Source organism: Bactrocera tryoni, chromosome 1 (assembly GCF_016617805.1).
Source record: "Bactrocera tryoni isolate S06 chromosome 1, CSIRO_BtryS06_freeze2, whole genome shotgun sequence".
NCBI classification, from domain to species: domain Eukaryota; kingdom Metazoa; phylum Arthropoda; class Insecta; order Diptera; family Tephritidae; genus Bactrocera; species Bactrocera tryoni.
The window spans coordinates 56,079,718-56,098,551 of NC_052499.1; the positions used below are offsets into that span (position 1 = coordinate 56,079,718).

Here is an 18,834-nt window from a genome sequence, read left to right on the forward strand (position 1 = left end):
TAACTCGTCGAAAACGTTTTGGTTCTTCCTTCATTCGATGCCAAAGTCTTCTGACAAATCTGACCAGTTGTTTCTTAGCCGGTTCTTGGAAATCCACCAATACTCCGGGGATATTATTTTAGTATATAATTAGCTCAAATGACTACGGAGGCCGTGAGCCAATAGTCATTTAATAAGCTATCCAATGAAATAGCTGCTTTTCCTTCATCGTAGATTGTTCTTTGCTTAATAGAATACTCTTACATTTTTGACCAATTTTGGTACATCAAACACTTGAAGAATGGAAAAATGGTCTTATGATTTGAAGTAGTATTAGATCGATTCGAATTCAAATTGCGGAAAACATAGCACCCTTTAGCGAAGAAAAAATTATTATTTCACCACGTAACGCACCGGCGCAGACCTCCTCTCATATTGTTGCGGCTAAATTGGTAAAACTTGGCTACTCTGTGCGATATCCTTTTGCTTCCCAAACGGGAAGATCACTCTTAGGAAAGAAATTTGATTCGAAATAGTTGGTTGTGGCCACCACCAAGTCCACTCTGCTTAGGTCCCTAAAATACGTATTTTGTCGGGTTAAAGAAGTAAAGTTTATGGAGCGAGCCAACAGGAGACTACGTTGAGAAACAAATCTTCGTTTTTTTCAAATTTAGTTTTACTGTAAACTGTGATCTTATCGGTGCGCAGTTGTGCGTGTCTTTCAAGGTTAGTTCTTACTACCAAATATACAGGGTCCGGCACTCGAAATGTTAATTGAAAAAGCCATAAATGGGTGTGGAAAATTTTTTTTATTTATTCTAAAGTATAAAATGTGTGAAAATAATCATAAATTCAGGATCAATTCACTTTTGCCTTAACTATGGCATTGAGACGGTCAAAAAACGAATCGCAAGCTGGCCGAATGTGACTTGTCGGTATTTTGGCCCACTCACCGACAATGGCTTTCTTCAGCATCTCGAGACTGGTGTATTTTTTACTTTGAACCTTGCTCTCCAAAATGGCCCAGAGAGAATAATCCATTGGATTCGCATTTGGTGAATTCGAGAGCCATTGTGTGGTCGTAATGAAGTTCGGAACGTTGTTTTTCAGCCATTCTTGGTTCACTCGCGCTTTGTGAGACGATGCTGAGTCTTGCTGAAACGTCCATGGTTTGTGATCGAAATGTTTGTTTGTCCACGGCTTCAAAGCAGCCTCCAGAACACTTTTCCGATAATATGTCGCATTTACTTTGACGCCAGGCTCGATGAAAATAACCGTTGCCAACCGATGACTTAGATTCTCGTATGAATGGACGGTCATGTAAACCCTGTCGTTTTAAGAATTTACGAATTGCTCAATTGGAAAAATTTTTTCGTCAGAAAACACAATGTTCGGAATTTGACCGCTTTCGGCCAAGCGAAGCAACTGCTTTGCTCTCTCAAGTCTTACTTGCTGCTGCTTCGGTGTGAGATCATGGGCCTTTTGGAACTTGTAAGGCTTGACCTTGAGCTCATTTTTCAATATGCGTCGGATGCTGCGGTCGGATATTTTCAGTTCTTTAGCCATTTGATTGGCACTTCGTCGTGGATTTTGCTCAAGTCGCTTCTTCACTTTCCGAACCATCTCACGTGACGTTGCAGTCTTTTGATGACCACCTCCATGGCGTTTTGCGATGCTACCAGTATCATTGTAACGAGTGATGGTGCGATAAACAAAAACTTTATTCACATTAAGGTGTTTGAGCTCACGAACAATTGCTGGCTGTGATTTTCCAGCTAAATATAAAGCAATCACACTATTACGTTTGAATTCCTTCGCTGATCACTTTTAAGCTTACACTTTGAATGCCGGACCCTGTATATATTCACTCCTAGTGCTCCTCTCAGAGAAGCACTATTAGCTGCTCAGCCTGCTAGGGATGTATGTTTTCAATTTATCAGACAATCAGACATTGAAACTGAAAGCTGACTATGTAAATATTATAAAAAAACAATAAACAAGAAAAAAGTACACTTCCGCTCTACCGAAGCTTCAGTATCCTTCAGAAGGGGTATAAAAAGACCTTTATGTTGATTGTGATTGGTCAGTTTGTATGACAGCTCTAAGCCATAGTGTTTCGATCATGATAATAAGTTCGTAAATGATGATGTCCTAGGTAATAATCTATGCTAAATTTTCATGAAGATGTTTTGTCAACTCGGCTCCTTACGCTGATCATTTATTTATATGCTTTATAGGGTCTCCGACGTTTTCTTTTGGGTGTTAAAAGCATCGTGTCAAAATTAATGCACCCTGTTCGGGGTATAAAAGTGCCAAATATCGGCTGAGTTAATTTCCATGTGCACTCATGGGCGAGATATACCAGACAAATACATTTACTCATATATGATTGGTTTTAAATTAACTTGACTAATATACCATGTAAGTGGTTACATGCCACTGCAACAACCACGTTCCTCGCTTGCCTTCATTAATTTACAGTAATGTCTACTAATTGGTGTTCGAATATTTTCAAATGTGGCTACATTGACTTTCTGTAAAACTTAATTGCTCTTGCATTACTAGTATGCTCCTCTAATGGATTACTAAATATTGCAGCACAAATACTCAGATTCCATTGCAAATACTAAAAACAAAGTGGCCAAAAGTTGCAACGCATGCGGCCAGGATGTAAGTGTATACATTTTATACTGTAACATATAACTCTCATATGCGAAACATAAGATAACTGTTATGAATAACAGTTTAATTTCCCTTTTCGATTTAACACTTTCTTCCTGTGGGCTTTACATTTTGATTATTGTTGCAGCACACCTTTAATCTGTTTTGTGCGCAAATTTATCTGTATGTGTGTGTTGTTTTGTGGTTTTTGTTGGGATATGAATTGTGGAAGAGTACAATTTCCGTATTGCTATACGTTTATCTATAGTTGTGTGCAAACAATCAGCGAGGAAATAAATTCATAATATTCATATTGTTTGTGGCACATGCAGCTCCATTTTGACTGTATGGTTAACAATAGAATGAAAGCAATAAATAAATAATTTATAATTTAAAAAAAGTATTAATGTTGGACGATCATACGTTTTATTGTTAACTATTGCCTAAAAATGTAATTGCTCACTAGAAAGTGGTGAAAGATATAGACTTTACCAACAGCAGTACTTTGTTTTTGGTTTAGCTTAAAAATCATTGAAATAACCAAGTTTTGGTGTTTTCCATTATTATCTTGAAATATTTTTTTGTCTTTAGTGAAGTTTGGTGTACACTTATATACCTTATTATCACCCAGACACACTGTTTTTGAGGATATTTTTTTTCGACTTAAAATCGGAAAAATCACAATTTTCAAGAAAAAAATCTCAAGTCAAAATTTCAGATTTTTTCTAAGCAAAAAGATTTATTTTTGTGGATTTCTTTATTTTCTGATGGTGCATAAAATATATACATTGCTATAGAAAATTTTCTCAGAAAATACAATAAAAACCCCAACTGAACTTACTTAATCGATTAGGGACTCGATTATTCAATAATACAAGTATGAACCGATTTGGCACATGGTGAATATATCGTCAGCTGTTGATTTTCCAGGCTTAAAGTCACACTGGAGGATGGAGTCATGGCTCGGAGAGGTGCTTCTCGATCCTGACGGAGCTTTTGGTGTTGCTTAGCGTCAGCTTACACAGCCGTATTAGTTTTGCGGGGATACCAAATTCAGACATCGCGGTATAAAGGCAGCTCCATTTCGCGCTGTCAAAGGTAGCTTTGAAATCGACGATGAGGTGGTGTTTGCCGATCCTCTTTTCACGAGTCTTTTCATAGATTTGGCTCATGGTGAATATATCGTCAGTTGTTGATTTTCCAGGCTTAATGCCGCACTGCTAAGGTCCAATGAGCTTGTTGACGGTGGGCTCTAATCCTTCACACGGTACGCTGGATAATACCGATGGAAAAATTGCTGAGTTTTTTCTTCTGACAAGCCGGTACAACAACTATATTTTTTCGACAAAATTTTTGTAGCAGATGTACCGTAAATGAGGTTATTGTGTTCACATGTAAAATACTATCAAATATTATTACTATATATCGTTTTAAGCATATATGCTTATACGTCAATAAAAAGTGAAGTTATCACAATAATTGCTTTCCTTAGGGACGCTATCACCTTTTCATAATGCTTTCGAAACAGCTTCAAAAAATATCAATAAATTACCACATTAAAGCTCACCTTGGCATAAAAAAATTATGTCACTTACCGGATCATTATGCACTAATTACTTTATCGCGGTCAACTCGGTGGCACATCGAACATGTCCACTAATGACCAATGTGACCAATGACCAGTCACTGACCAATATTTGCACATATTTATACGAGTAAATAAATGCAGCGCACGTCATTGGTAATGCGACACATTGTTGTTGTTGCATATTGTTTTTGTTGTACGTAAGTGTTATTGAGAAACAATTTCAATTTTAATTTGTTGATTTATTGAATGGGCTGCTCATTGCAGCAATTTGCCGTTGTGGTTTTTGCTAAATGCTGTCAGTCGACTCTATCGATTTATTTAATTAGGTAATAATTGCTTATGCAGTCAAGTTACTTGCAACGATTACATTTCAGGTGTGCGGCTTTTGGTATGGAAATTTTAATTGAACTGAATTAAATAAGCACTGCATGAAAATTCCTCAATTGATATGAACTAAAGCAAGATTTTGTTTTATTTAAAATTATTATTTTTTGGTTATTACTGTTAATAATAATATTATTTACATAACACATTTCTTTATTACTGTCAAAAATAATTTCAATAAAAATCAATTTTCTGTCTACTCATATAGTCATTGGTGAAAATCATAATTAGACTAATATTTAATTAACTTCTTTCAATGATTTCGTTTATTTTGTACTTGCAGCACACCAGCTGGGTGGGTAATCCCGGTTTGGAGAATCAGCAGCAAATCGGACGCGCAGTTGGCGATCACTTCTTCACCTGCCCTACCAATGAGTATGCCCAAGCGTTGGCCGAACGGGGAGCTTCCGTGCACTACTACTACTTTACACATGTAAGTAGAGAAAATTTAATTTTATACTTTTTATAAGTTGAGATTGAAGGAGAAATTTTCAGATTTCTGAAAATTTTACTGATAACTCGATTTTTTTAAGGAAATATTTATATATCTGCCTTTTGTCATCACGTAAAAAGCAAAAGTCGAAAAGATCCTTTCAATCAGTGACAACACTTGTGAGAGTTACTACTAAATTTACCAAATATACATGAAATAATAACTATTCATAATTTATAATTTGAAGTGTTCTCTCTAAAAATAGTCTCTAAAACAACAATTTTAATTTTAATATATCTTTTGAACACAAATTTGCTTAATATTTTGAAAATATTAGCACTATTTAACGTTTTAATATAAGTATGTACATACAATATTATTGGTTCGACGGTGCGTATACGTTACATTCGAAATTTTATAAATTCGATAGGAAGTTCTATGCCATAACTAACCTTGTTGACTCGACTAAACTTATGGGGTCCACAAAATATGATAGAAAAGATATCGATAGAAAAGAATTTTTTTTTAATTTTGAATTGGAAATTTTATTTATACGTAGCATAGTTAGAATATTCCGGTTTAAGTTAAAAATGTATCGTTGTCCTCGAGATTGATAGTCAGTAGATCTCCTGTGTTCTACTCTTGGCCAAAATGATTTTGCAGTCGCACAGGAATTTTGAGTTTTGAATTGAGTGTAAATTCAGATGCCATTTTTAGTCTTCGCCACGCCTCGTACCTAGTCATAATCGAATCGTGGGATGTGCAATGACTTTGAGCTCCCTTGTCTGCATACAGTTTAATGTTAGCTGGCGCGCTGGCGTGATTTCTAGCGGTTTTATATTCTCCAAATCGCTGGTCTGATACAATAAGTTTCTCAGCTATAATCGGAAATATGATTGTGGATAGCAAAGAAAGAGTATGATAATGATTTTTTCAAACAGCTCCGAATACATATAAGCGAAGCTAAATAAAATTTCAACGATTATTTCTGCATAAAAAACAAACGAAAACTCATACACACACGCACAATTCAAGTGGCAAATGAAACCCACTTCTCTCCTCGTGTAAGCGAACACTTGTTGGTATTGACTTCGTTGCAATTTAAAATGCCACATTTTCAAGCTTCGGGCTGTGAGTGTTTGTTTGTTGTTGTTCGCTGCAATTACCAACGCAAACTGAACGGCAACACACATACTCACACACGCACACATTCACATTTACACTTACATGCTTATTTATGCTTTTCAACAAACTTGTCCATGTGCTGCCTATAGGTCTGTGGGTCTGTGGGTCCATTGAAATTGCTGACACTGTGTACCTTCAAGGGTGCTATTGAGAAAACGAGCAGCTGTGCTGTACTTTTTTATTTCCATTGAAAGCTAAATTGTGTGGTGAAAAGCGCCAGAGAAGCAATGAATAAAGCGAGAAGGCCAAAGTGTAAGGCCCGCAGATAGCGGTATTTCTATAAACGAATGCATGTTACATGCATTTGTGGGTGTGTGTATGTGTGTGTATGTGACAGTGGCTTTGCCCTCCGTTCGTCGTACTGCACTATTTGCTCGGACCGTTGGCAGCAAAAATAAGGCAAATAGGAGAGTATATTTACACAATGTAATTATTAATGAAATGTACACAACTATCTGAGCAAATACACAAACGTATGCATAACGGCACGTACAGTGCTATCATAAGTGTGCTGACAAGTGACAGGATACTCACCTGTTCTTATATGTGTACACGCATATATTAACATGTGTATGTGTGTATATATTTATGTACGCTCTCAGTTGCGATTAGGGACTTACTTAAAAATAAAAGTGAAATTTATTTATTTCTTAATTAATTTTTGAATAGTTTTAAGAACAGCAACGAAATTATGTTACGCAACGAAATTCCGTCACGATCAGAGTAGTTGATCTAAATATCCAGGGGGAAAGTTTGAGCGTTTTGCAACTTTTTTTCAATTTTTTGTTTAAAAAAAAATCATATACAAAGTAAGAGGGTTGCCCGCTATTTTCAATGCTTAAGGCAGGTATGTAATTAACGAAAGAGCACTTAAATGCTTTCTACGTTTAAAAGGTTTAAGATTGTTAACAATTCAACATTTATTTTAGGAGTATTGTCACCTATCTAAAACTTTCATTTCATTAAAGTAATAGCGGTATAACAAATACCAACCAACTAAAGGCTTAATCGATTTTAGTACTTTGATTTATTCGTGGTTGTCACTGGAGTGAAAATATTGTGTTTTAAGCAAAAGAAAATGTATAATTTTTTCTAGAGTCGCCACCTGTTATGATCTTTTATACACTATTGATAAAAAACGAATTGTTATGATAGTTATATCAATTTGCGCAATTATTGAAGAATTTATGTCGGAGGTGGTTGCCACCTGTTTGAAATTTACAAAAAAAATATATAGAGTTTTCAAAAAAAGGGCACAAACAGATAGAAAAGGAAAATGATTAAGGTTTTTTATGGAACACTATTTTCTCTTAACACTCGAAGAAGCATTTATGTGGAAGATAGTTGCCACCTGTTAGAAAAAAAATAAATACTGAGTTTGCAAAACATGGGCACAGAACCTGTAAGAGAATTTTTGAAGAGCACTTCTTTCTCTTAACATATTAATGAAGAATTTGTATAGGAAATAGTTGCCACTTGTTTGAAATTAAAAAAAAATTGAAAAACAGGCACAAAAATGTGAAGGAAAGTTATTAATGGAATAATTTTTCTATTAACATACAAAGGCGCATTTATGTGGTATATACATAGTTGCCACCATTTTGAAATAAAAAAGTTAGGTTTTCAAAAATATGGACGTACAACTTGAGAGGAAAATGATTAAATATTTTCGTGGAACACTTTTTTCGCTTAACAAGCAAAGAAGCATTTATGTGGAAGATAGTTGCCACCAGTTACAAATTTCAAAAAAATTGAGTTTGCAAAAATGAGCGCAGAATTGAAGGTGAAACATTTCTCTCTCTTAATATGTTAATGAAGAATTTATATGTAGGATAGTTGCCACCTGTTTAAAATTTATAAAAAATATTCTTTCTATAATACCTTCATGCTATCAGAGTTGTATTGTAAACAAGACCATGTTACGGCGAAGTTTTTTTTACGCATTTTTCATTTCTTTCTACATTTCTACGAATATAAATAGGTACATATATTGATATACATTTTAAATGTATTTGTTGCTGTACGTATGTATTTACTTATTTGTCCTCCAACTGCATTCAGAACCACAATAATTTAATATTTATTTATTCAAGTTAACCGGCTCTTAAAATAGTACAATATATAGTATGTATGTATGTATAAGAGTAATAGATGTACACTTAATAATCTATGAGAGTCCACTATGCACTTACATAAATGACAAGTGCTATTTACTTTTGCATACGCTGCAAATACCCTGTAGGAATGTTACGTTGTTCAAAATTAAATTTGAATTGACATCTTTAAATATTTTAAAATTAAAAAAAAAATTAATTTGTTTAAAATTGAATTTTGATGTATCTAATGACTTTAAATATTTTAAAATTGAAAAAAAAAAAATAAAAAATAGTTTATAAGTGTATAGAAAATTACAAGAAATTTACGTAATTTCTTTGGTTTTTTTTTTGAAAAAAGAAATTTTTAATGTTAAAAAAAATTATTTCTGACAAACATTTAACAAATTAAAAAATACAAATAAATTAAATTGTAACTGTATTTTCTCATTCGTACAAAAATTTTAAAATCATTAAATTTTCTCACTGGCCGTCAAGAATTTGTATGCCAACCTGCAATGCTTCTTCCATGGCAGTATGACTCGATCAAACGTTCTGCAAGCACTGTATGCCGTCCAAAGGGAACTACTACATCCACGGATATGAATATGCAAGCACACACACACACACAGAAGTAAGTGTCCGATGCAAGTACATAAAATGCTTGCATTTCAAAGGCAAGAAATATTAAATGAATGACACATTCCAAGCTCTGGTATAAAGCAATGAACTGTCTCTAACCATTTGAGGGTGGCTTGTGACTAAATGACAGCTGTTACTTCTTCGACATCACCTTGACATAGTTGGCCGTGCTGCAGGAATAAAAGCTTCTGTGGAATGTCGTATAAACCTTAGTGAAATGTAACATGTAAATAAATGTGTACGTGTGTGTGTGTGTTCAAAATGAAACTTTTGTAAACAACTTGCCATAGTACACGCTAGAGTTTCCACAGAAATTTTACAAATAATCAATAAAAGTGTGAATAATCTAATATCTAGATAACTCATAGATACATATCCCGGTGCAGGGAAAAGTTACTGGAAATATAGCTGTTTTGGTTTTTAAGTATGCTCGAATTGTGGTAAAAAGTGAAAATATTGAAATGTCTGTTTTTCAGTGTACCGAAATGTACGAAATCTTATATGCATCAATCTCTACAAAATTCAACAGAAAAATCCATCAGTACTTTGAAAGCGTTCAAGAATTTATAAGACTATCCCTTTAAGAAATAGAACATATAGGGTCTAATAATATATTTTTGCAGTAAACTGAATATTTTTTTATTTATCATTTTTAATTTCATAATGCATTTCTCATATAAACCCTTGTCCCTATTCAGAAAAACAACTGGGACACTCATTTTTCATTAATTCAGTCTTCTGTGCGACAGAATAATTGAAACGGAATGGGGCAATGCACGCGCTTAATGAAATGGGAATAAAAGAAAACCCACAAGTTGGACTTCTCTCCCCTCTTTTATGGATCCTGATCGTTAACGACCTGTTAAAATAACTTGAGGATCGTGGATGCCGGGTGATTGCCTATGCAGACGATGTAGCACTTAGTAAAACGGAGATGGTTTTGTTTACTAAAAAATATAAGATTCCGGTGTTGTCCTCTGGCTCTACGACACCCCATTATGTTCTATGGAGTCTTTATGTGATGGAAGGCTCTTGAAAAGATCACACTTGTAAAGAAACTCGAGAGCCCTTAACACAAACTTTGACTTCATATCGGAACCCAAAATTCTGGCGGCTCTCTCTCTGCTCATATACCAACGAGGGAGTTTTTCGTGGGAATAAGCCGTTGGAGGAGAAGGGTAGTGAACTTCTTTACTGATGGGTCAAAGCTTGTGGGGGAAGGTTGTTGGAGAGGTCTCCTGTCAAGAGTTCTTTATCATCTCCACCTTCAGACTTCTTAACTTTTGCAGTGGCAATAGATATGCTGCTCTGAAGTGCAGCCTCTTTCAGAGGAGTGATCATTCACTCAGACAGCAGAGTGGCGATACTAGCCTTGAACTCATTTACAGAGCGTTCAGAGTTGGTCGAGGAGTACCTAATCTCGCTATGAATATCATCGAGTGTCTTATTACAAAGTCTGGTATGGATGCCGGGTCATAGCGGAATCGCAGAAAATTGCAAAGCTGATGAGCTAGCAAGCTAAAAGCATCCTGAACCCCGCTATTGGTAGAATGGAAGCGGGTCGGTGCTCCCGTATCGTATTGTGTTCTATTTCTAGATAACTGGGCTTCGCTATGCCCTCGGTGCATGCGCTGTCGCAAAACCTTTTGGCCCAAGATCGATCACAGGAGATCTAGTGATCTCTTTGCCCTCAGGAAGGCTAACCTCTCCCTAGTTGTGTGGCTTTTAACAGGCCATTACCCTATTGGCGTCTAGGCTGTTAGGTTGGGAATCTTACCCGACACCATTTGCAGAAGCTGTTTGAAAGAAGATGTGGTGGAAACAACTCAACACTTCCTTCTTGACTGTTCCGCGTTTGGGAGGTCAAGACTTAAGCACTTGGGAGCGCATACTTTCAGACATCCCACCGGCGGAAGCGGAAATTAAACGTCCGTGAAAATTTATATTGGCTACTTAGCGTTTTGCTAATTTATAAGTTCTTCTTTTCTATGACTTCACAAAGGACTACATATAGCAGTCCACGTGCGACCTTCGATTAGTCATTTAACCTAACCTAATCTAGTAATCGCTTTGTGCCAGTTCCGGACTATAAATAGGATACATTATTACTAGAATTCCTGATGAGTCACTACCAATGTGTGTGGCTTACCATTGTCCTAAGGTAGCAAAATTAGACTCTCAGATTCAAAATGGGCTTTTGTTAAATTTTTAGCTCCTTACAATCGAAACAGGACTTACATGACTTCGAGATACATATTACTAAAGTCACAACTCGAAAAATTTTACTATACTTTCTATATTAAGAACAGCTGTAAAAAGTTAGTATAAAGAATTAAGCTCCACATTTAGTAAAGATGGATGGGGACTACTTTTTTCAAACTTAAAACCACTTTCCCTGAGGAGAATATATAGTAAGTCCAAGAGAAAGAGTCTAACAGCACATCAATTGCTTCTTTATTTCCCGAATTGGAGCTTGAAGCACAAAGTTTTACTATATTTGCTCTTTTTTGGGTAGACAAGTTGTTTTCCTTTCTCTGTTTTCCTTTCTATTTTATTTCTCCATATATTCGGATGGCACACTACATCCAGCAGCATCGTTTGAAGAAATCGCACGAGAGAAAATAATCTGGTCTTTAACAACTTGGAGTATCAAATTACTTGTATACTTTGAATCCTATCGGAGCTGTTCGTAGTACAAAAATACATTTAAATAGTTGAGTTTTGTGGAGATATGAAATTCGGAAGTATAGGCATAAACGCAATCTCGGAAGAGTGGAACTTTCAGTTTTTCTGGAGGTTTAGTTTTTTACCTGCTTAAGGAAATTCATTCCAGGTCTAATGCTAAAGTGGTAAAGTCCAATGAGTTTGCGAACGAGGAACTTTCATTTCAATAGATTCAAGTGTCATTTTGACTAGACAATTTTGGGCACCATACTATTTCTCGAACACGAGAGTCTAACTGGCTCGAACGCGAGCTAGTAAAGCCTAACAAAAGATATCATACTTACTACCTCATACATATATCCGCCTTTCTGGTGCACACCTACACACACATATGTGATAAATAGTTTCTACTAATGTTTAGTCCCAGAGCTATGGACACGTGCTTGCAACACACGCAGGCCAAACTAATCACATAATTCTAACACAAATATGCACAAACACTCATATACCTACATATACATATGTACGTATATCTCATATGTACAAGCATATTTAAATTAGAGTGTCGTTACAAGTAAAGGGTGAGGACACATTATATATGCCAATGTTTTACTTTCGCCATTCACCGTTTGCTCGGTCAACCGGTCTGCCTTTGAATTTGTGCTGAATGCCCTGAATGCGCCCCGGTGATTTGTGGGTGCGTTCATTCGTCGGTCCCAAAACTGGGCTAAAAACTCACAAACAAACAAACAAACTCGTGCATTATTAGCTAGCTTCCCAGCTCTGGCTGGTTTGGTTGGTTGGTTAGTTGGCGCTTGTGGGTCAACAAAATTAAATAGCCATATAAGTAGCACGATAAGCACGGTGGTAGTCGGTGCCGATTTTGGGAGGGAAGCGCGTGGTGTGATGGACAGCAAGTTGTTTAGTTTGTTTGCTGATTGCTTTCTGGGCGAACGTGCGCGCTTTTATGTGTGTTTATGTTTTAAGAGCGCGCGTGTGTTTATGTGTGTAGGTGTGTGTGTGCGTGGAAAGGTGTGTTCATTGTCATAATTATGGTCAAGGACAATGACCGAAATTCTCACTGTTGCGACATTGTATCGCGTTGCCTGCGCCACTTGCTGTGTGCCATTGTAGTCTGCTTTTTGCTGTATCGATTGTCTCTTCGCTTCACACACTTTGCGCGTAGTCACGTCGCATCCTGACCGGTGCTCTGCCCAGGGGCCGGTCGTTCTCTATGCATAACTCACGCAACGCCACGCATTCCTGTCTGTCGCTCGTAGCTGATATTTTGTTTGATTCCTTTTTAATGTTTTTTTGTTCAAATCACACCAATTCCTCGTAGCGCCGTTAACGTAAACTTAATGAATACATTAAATTGCCAGCTGTCCGGAATATTTATGTGCGACGATTTTCATTTGCATTGGTCGTGGAGTTCGCATTGATTTAATGGTTTGTCAGGGGATTGCCTCTGAGGGCAAGTACTTATGGTAGCGATTGTCATTATGGACTTTGAATCCTGTGTTGCGAAAACAGGTATAGTAAGTCATCATAAGTGTTCGTTAAAGTGTCTCTTCGAATTTAACACAATAGTTTAAAAACTAATGAAGTATTAATATCTTTAAAGATGAAGTTTCATATTTCATTTCTTTAAGTTCTCCATATAATTCTTTGCATCCGTTGCTTATAAATATCTGAAAAAGAGAAAGGTTTGCAAAAGTTTCCTGAGTCAATGAAGTATTGTTCAAGAATATGCTTTTGGAAAACTGATGTAGCTCTAATTCTGATACTTGTGTGCGTAAAATTAAGACGTTCATCTTCCTTCGCGGTTTGAAAAATTTACTTATTTAGTAATATATTTAATGTGAACATACTAGAAACATGCGCTGTAAAGCATTTGGATCGCAAGCGTGTTAGTTTACGAGATATTGAGTCACATATCTACTCCCGCGCAAACTTTTCACGTCGCTCAGTCAACTATAAACAAGTTTTCCGAAAAGTTGAATTTTTTGAAATTTTCACAAAACTATAAAATATATTCGAAATCTGTTGATAAGGATTCACAAAATATCGCGCCATGCTTGGCCAAGAGTTTCTTTGGAACAATTATTTTTTTATGGTCTGAAATTTCTTAATAAGGAGTAAACTACGTCGCAGAGGAAGTGCATTCAAGGACGTTTCAAGGTTATTTTTGAAGCAGATATTGTTTATCGCAATATTAAAGCTTAAGAATTAAATAACTAAATAAAAAATTGCGAATAAAATATCATCAAAAATCTCGCTTAAGTGCAGGTTATGAACTATTAATCCTACTTAAGGCAAGAATACCACGCCTAGGATTTTGAAAAAATCTATTTTTTTGCATATCTTGAAACTTTAGACTTTCAAAAATATGACCTTGGAAGGATTTTTCAAAATTCGACTTATTTTCGGAGATACAGCCGATTTTGTGACGTGGCGTCCGTGTTCACTAGAACTGTCTCCTAAACTTTAAACGCGTTTTTCTCAAAACTGACTTTTTCGGAACGATACCCACGATTTCTCAGGTTCTACTGGAGCGATTTACTTGAAATTTTTATAGAGTCTTTTTTATAGGCTTGTCTATGGTTGGTACTAGCGCTATCCCCAAATTTTTATTTTTATTATTTTTAAAAAATTCGAAATAGGCAGAGAAAGTGATCAAAAAAAAAAGGCAGTCGCCATTTTGTGAAACAAATTTTTTCCCACTTTTCTGTAGTTCCGGCTATTGCGACATTATTCTAGATTAATAATCTTTTTTTTTGGTTTCAGATAACTAGGGAGTATCTGGTTTCAGATAATCATGGGTATGGTCACGTGGAAATTTTTAGAGACCCCCCATTTCGTCAGTTCATAATTTTTGAAATTGTTTAGTATTTTTAGTATTTAATTTTTTTCTGTACTCTTCTAAAATTAACAAATAACTAGTAAAACAATGGATAGTAAAAATATTAATTGCCTTTTTTACGACACTTTAAAAATTACCTGAAATTCAAGCTTCTAGACCAGAATACCCCCTTAAGGGGTTACATGGGTTTCTTCGCGTAAAATACAGCCTTTTCTCAACAATTTTTTTTTTTTATATAAAAAATTAAATATTTCATTAGAATTTTTTATTGTTACAAACATACACTATTAACAAAGAAATTCTGAAATTTTGGGAAAAAATATTTTAAATTCCGCCAAGCGAGCAAAAGATGCGGCCGCATTTGCAGAATAACTCCTTCAAAGATCATTTAAAGTGAAAAATTACGTGTTTTAGTTAAACCTTAACTTTCAACAATGAGGAGAACTTAGAAGAAAAAAAACTGAAATTTGAATTTTCAACAGATATTTTTACAAAAGAATAAAAACTTCTTGAAATTTCTAGAAATCTTGCCAACCGATTTCACAGTTTCGAGCGCACATGTTCTCAAGGCTGTATTTCCGAAACTATTTACTCAGATCCTATGTTATTACTGTGATGCCATTATGATTATTTTCAAGCACTGTTTTTCAACTTTTTCGATGTTATCGTGATTAACAGATACGGATGGCCAACTCGCTTGAGGCAAATTTTCGATGACCACGCGATCCTCTCTGAATACTTTTTGCCACTCTAATGAAGGTTTCGCGCTTGACAGTCGTTCAGCTTCAATTCTTGCGTGAATTGCATTTTGTACACTCACAAAATAAAAATCCTTCCGCAAAATCTTCCATAACGTGGATGGGCACAGCTCCAATTGTCGCCAGTCAGTGTAGACTTTAAGGGTTGTCGACAAAAGAATGGCATGCTCTTAGTATCATTCTTATGCACTGGTGGTAATTCCATCTTTATTAAATTAGGTGCGGTTGATTGGATGACGATAAAGTTGATTTCATGGTAAATAAAGTCTTAATTTGTAAACTTTAAACTTGGAAAACTTTACTCTGGGCATAACAATGATACTGAGGGCATACAAACCACTCAGCTTTTATACCATGAATAAGGAGTGTTAAGTTTGTAACACCCCAAAAGATACTTTGGTGAGCCTGACCGTCCGTTCAAGGCTGATTAAAGAATGTCTAACCTCATCATCGATTGCATCGGGTATATTTAGGATGAGACTGTCAGGCCAGAGCGAATTTGGCAGTAACGATGAAACCGACGAGCTGGCAAGGGAGTTACCATACCCCCATGCTCCTTTTGTGCGTGGATTTCTGTGCTTTCACTATAGCATATAGCTGTCATACAAACTGAACTATCGGAATCAAGTTCCTTAAAGAACTTTTAATGTTTGTGAAGGGTATTATAGCTTCGGTGCAACCGAAGTTAACGTCTTTTCTACTTTCTGATTGTAATAGCGTTTCAACTTACTGCTCATAATTAGAATGTGGCTTAATTGTGGCAAGTCCATTGAAAACCATAACACAACTAAACGGTTGAGAAGTCGTTAACTAATTTGCCAGCTAAAGCAAGTTACTTAACAGTTTCCTGGAAGCCTGGCTTTGGAGTGGTCAGTGTGTCTGCACATTGATGTACTGATATAGATGATATGTGGTCGAAATACACGCTACAGCGCAGGCATGCTTAAAGGAGATAAGTTAAATTACTGCAAAAGCGAAATTAATAGCATACATTTAGGCACATAAACACTTTGTGGGCAAGTCTGAGCGTATTGACACATACAGGGAAACCAACAACTGGTATACCTTGAAATAAGCACAAGCTAATAGCTTCTGGTTAGCTGCTGATAAAGTGTACATACATATATACATACCTACTCACATATAAGCAAACTAATGCACTACCGACAACCATATCACATCATTGGCAGTTAGCTTCCTCAGATTGCGTAGAGTAAGCAGTTAACACACGCACCGCTAGAGTGTACCCCTGGAGAGCTTTGCCGCTAACCTCTTTACTTTGCCGTGTGTGTAAGCTCAAACGAGCGCATAATCTTCAGAGCCTTGTTATATGGAGTGAAGCGAAGCGCACACGCCAAACCACACTTCCATATGAACTTGTCGGATATTTACGAGCTGGCAGCTTAAATGAAAATGCGAGAAATATTATAACGGTAATGTGCCCCTGCTGTGGTTTGCCTAACTGTTCGACATACATGTGGGTAAGCGATATCGCAAGAGAAGGCACTCGTTTCGTCCAGCCAGTGAACGACATTGCCGCAGGTCAACATGTGGTTGAGTTAAGGTTACCAGATCATTGCACATAGGCAATTGCTGTAGTGGTGACATTTTGACTTTTTCGCACATTTTTATTTAATTTGGGGGACGTAGTACTTAGAAATATTTTTATTTTGTGAGCTGTGTGGGAAACTAGAATAGAATTGATTGTTATTATCGTTGCAGAGTATGATACTCAAAATATACAAAGATGTGTGTTGTTCCAAGAATTGGTGATCATAACCTTTGGATCTTGGTCGCCCACGACCCGTTGAAAAGACTTGAACAGCGATGGCAAATGGTGTGGTCTCTCACCGCAAACAGTCCTCTGGTTCTTCGGCGCCATAGTCTAGCCCAATAAGTTCTATGAAGTCTTTGTCCAGTGGAGGGCAAGGAATTTCGGTACAGTTCAAGCAGTGGCGCTCCACACCAACCATGGCACTTATTGCCCTTCTGCCTGTACTGCATACTCACCCAACCCTGACGGCTTTTTTATACCCACAAGCAAGCAAAAGAGTTGTGGGTGGGTAGAAGGTAAAGGAGAGAGATAGTAAGCTTCTTTATGGAGGAGTCAAAGCTTGTGTGAAGGTTCGTTCAGTTTCAGACTTACTAACTATTGCAGTATTTTTTAAGCCGAGATTGCTATCAATCATTAAGATACTGGTAGATTTCTTATTTCTTATAACCGTGCATTCAAGGCTGATTAAGGAGTGTCTATCCTCATCATCGATTACATCGAGTAGCTTTGGGATGAGACTGCCAGACCACTGCGGATTCGCAGGTAACGAGATGGCAAGGAAAGGTACCCTAATGCTTAGAATGGCTACGAATCGGCGCCCTACGCTTTTCTTCTGATCTGCTACTAGATTTCTTTGTTTTACTGCTTCCATCGGTTATATGCTGGCGTAAGATTTAAGATAAATAAATGATAATTGCACCGCGTCCTAAGGTCTATTGTGCCCTTTCCTAAGTCGCAACGACTCACGTAGCTCCAGTATATTGATAAATTCCAATATACTGCTAGGTGCTATTGAGACGATTTGATCCTTATTTGGAAACATGGATCCAAGAGTCTTTATCCTGTGTCTACATTCTGCTGTAAGTCAATTAGCAGGTGTTCTGGAGTTTCAGGCTCTATGTCGCATGGATAACATATTTCAACCTGCTAAGGTTGTAACCACCCATTAGCAACTTGAACTGGCGCATGCGTTAAAGTTGTTGCCAATATCTCTCCCTTGCCACTTTTTCATCCTTGCGGAGCAGTTCTTGTATATAATGGGGACGAAACGCAATAAAAGGTTCAGGTTCTATCATATTGGTGGATTCTGCGGAGCGGACGAGCTCGTCAGCCAGTTCATTCCCAACCATACCATTATGACTGGACACACGGTTACGATCTGATAAAGTGTAAAGCCATTCTATATACTCCTACACCAGTAGTTGATCTCGTACGCAGGGCTCGCTTTAAGTGCCGCTTGACTGTCGCTGACTAGGGCTATACGTTCGTTACGATAGTTAGTTGGCTTACTACATAAGGCAGTCAAAGTACGATCCGTGGATCAGCGATCGAACCTAACTTAACCTAACATATGTACTATTTACGAATGCTCTTACTTTTCTCTCCATTTTTTATTCCTAATCGATTGTTATTATGAACTATGTAAGATTGCACTGTTTTTCTTAACCTTATCCAGTTAAAAATTTTTTTATGATTCGGAATCATTAATAGTTTCACCACATAGTACCAGATACTCACATCGTAATGAAAGCATGTCTTGGTAATTCGACTTATCCGTTGAGTAATTGATACGTATTAGATGATTGATAAGGAGAATATTTAAGGAAGTACAGAACATATCTTTTATAAGAGATGAGTTATATAGTATAACTGACCTTTCTTTGTGTACAAAATTGTTGGTAACTGCCTTGATATATGATGGAGATCTGAATTTCTCTTTGGATTGTGGTGGGTGCTCTAAGAAATTGAGAGACTTATAAGTTCTAAGCAGACTCAGAAAGGCTAATTGATTTTAGGTGTAGTTCTTGCA

General features: G+C 36.6%; 1 protein-coding gene across 9 annotated transcripts in view; it reads left to right on the forward strand.

The window, feature by feature from the left end:
- Positions 1-18,834, forward strand: part of LOC120771435 (acetylcholinesterase) — a 194,363-nt gene that overhangs the window by 120,168 nt on the left and 55,361 nt on the right. For all 9 annotated transcript variants that reach the window (XM_040099475.1, XM_040099484.1, XM_040099444.1 and 6 more), the window contains one exon: positions 4,896-5,045. In XM_040099475.1, coding sequence (XP_039955409.1) covers positions 4,896-5,045 — 150 coding nt within the window. The remainder of the gene's footprint in view (positions 1-4,895; positions 5,046-18,834) is intronic.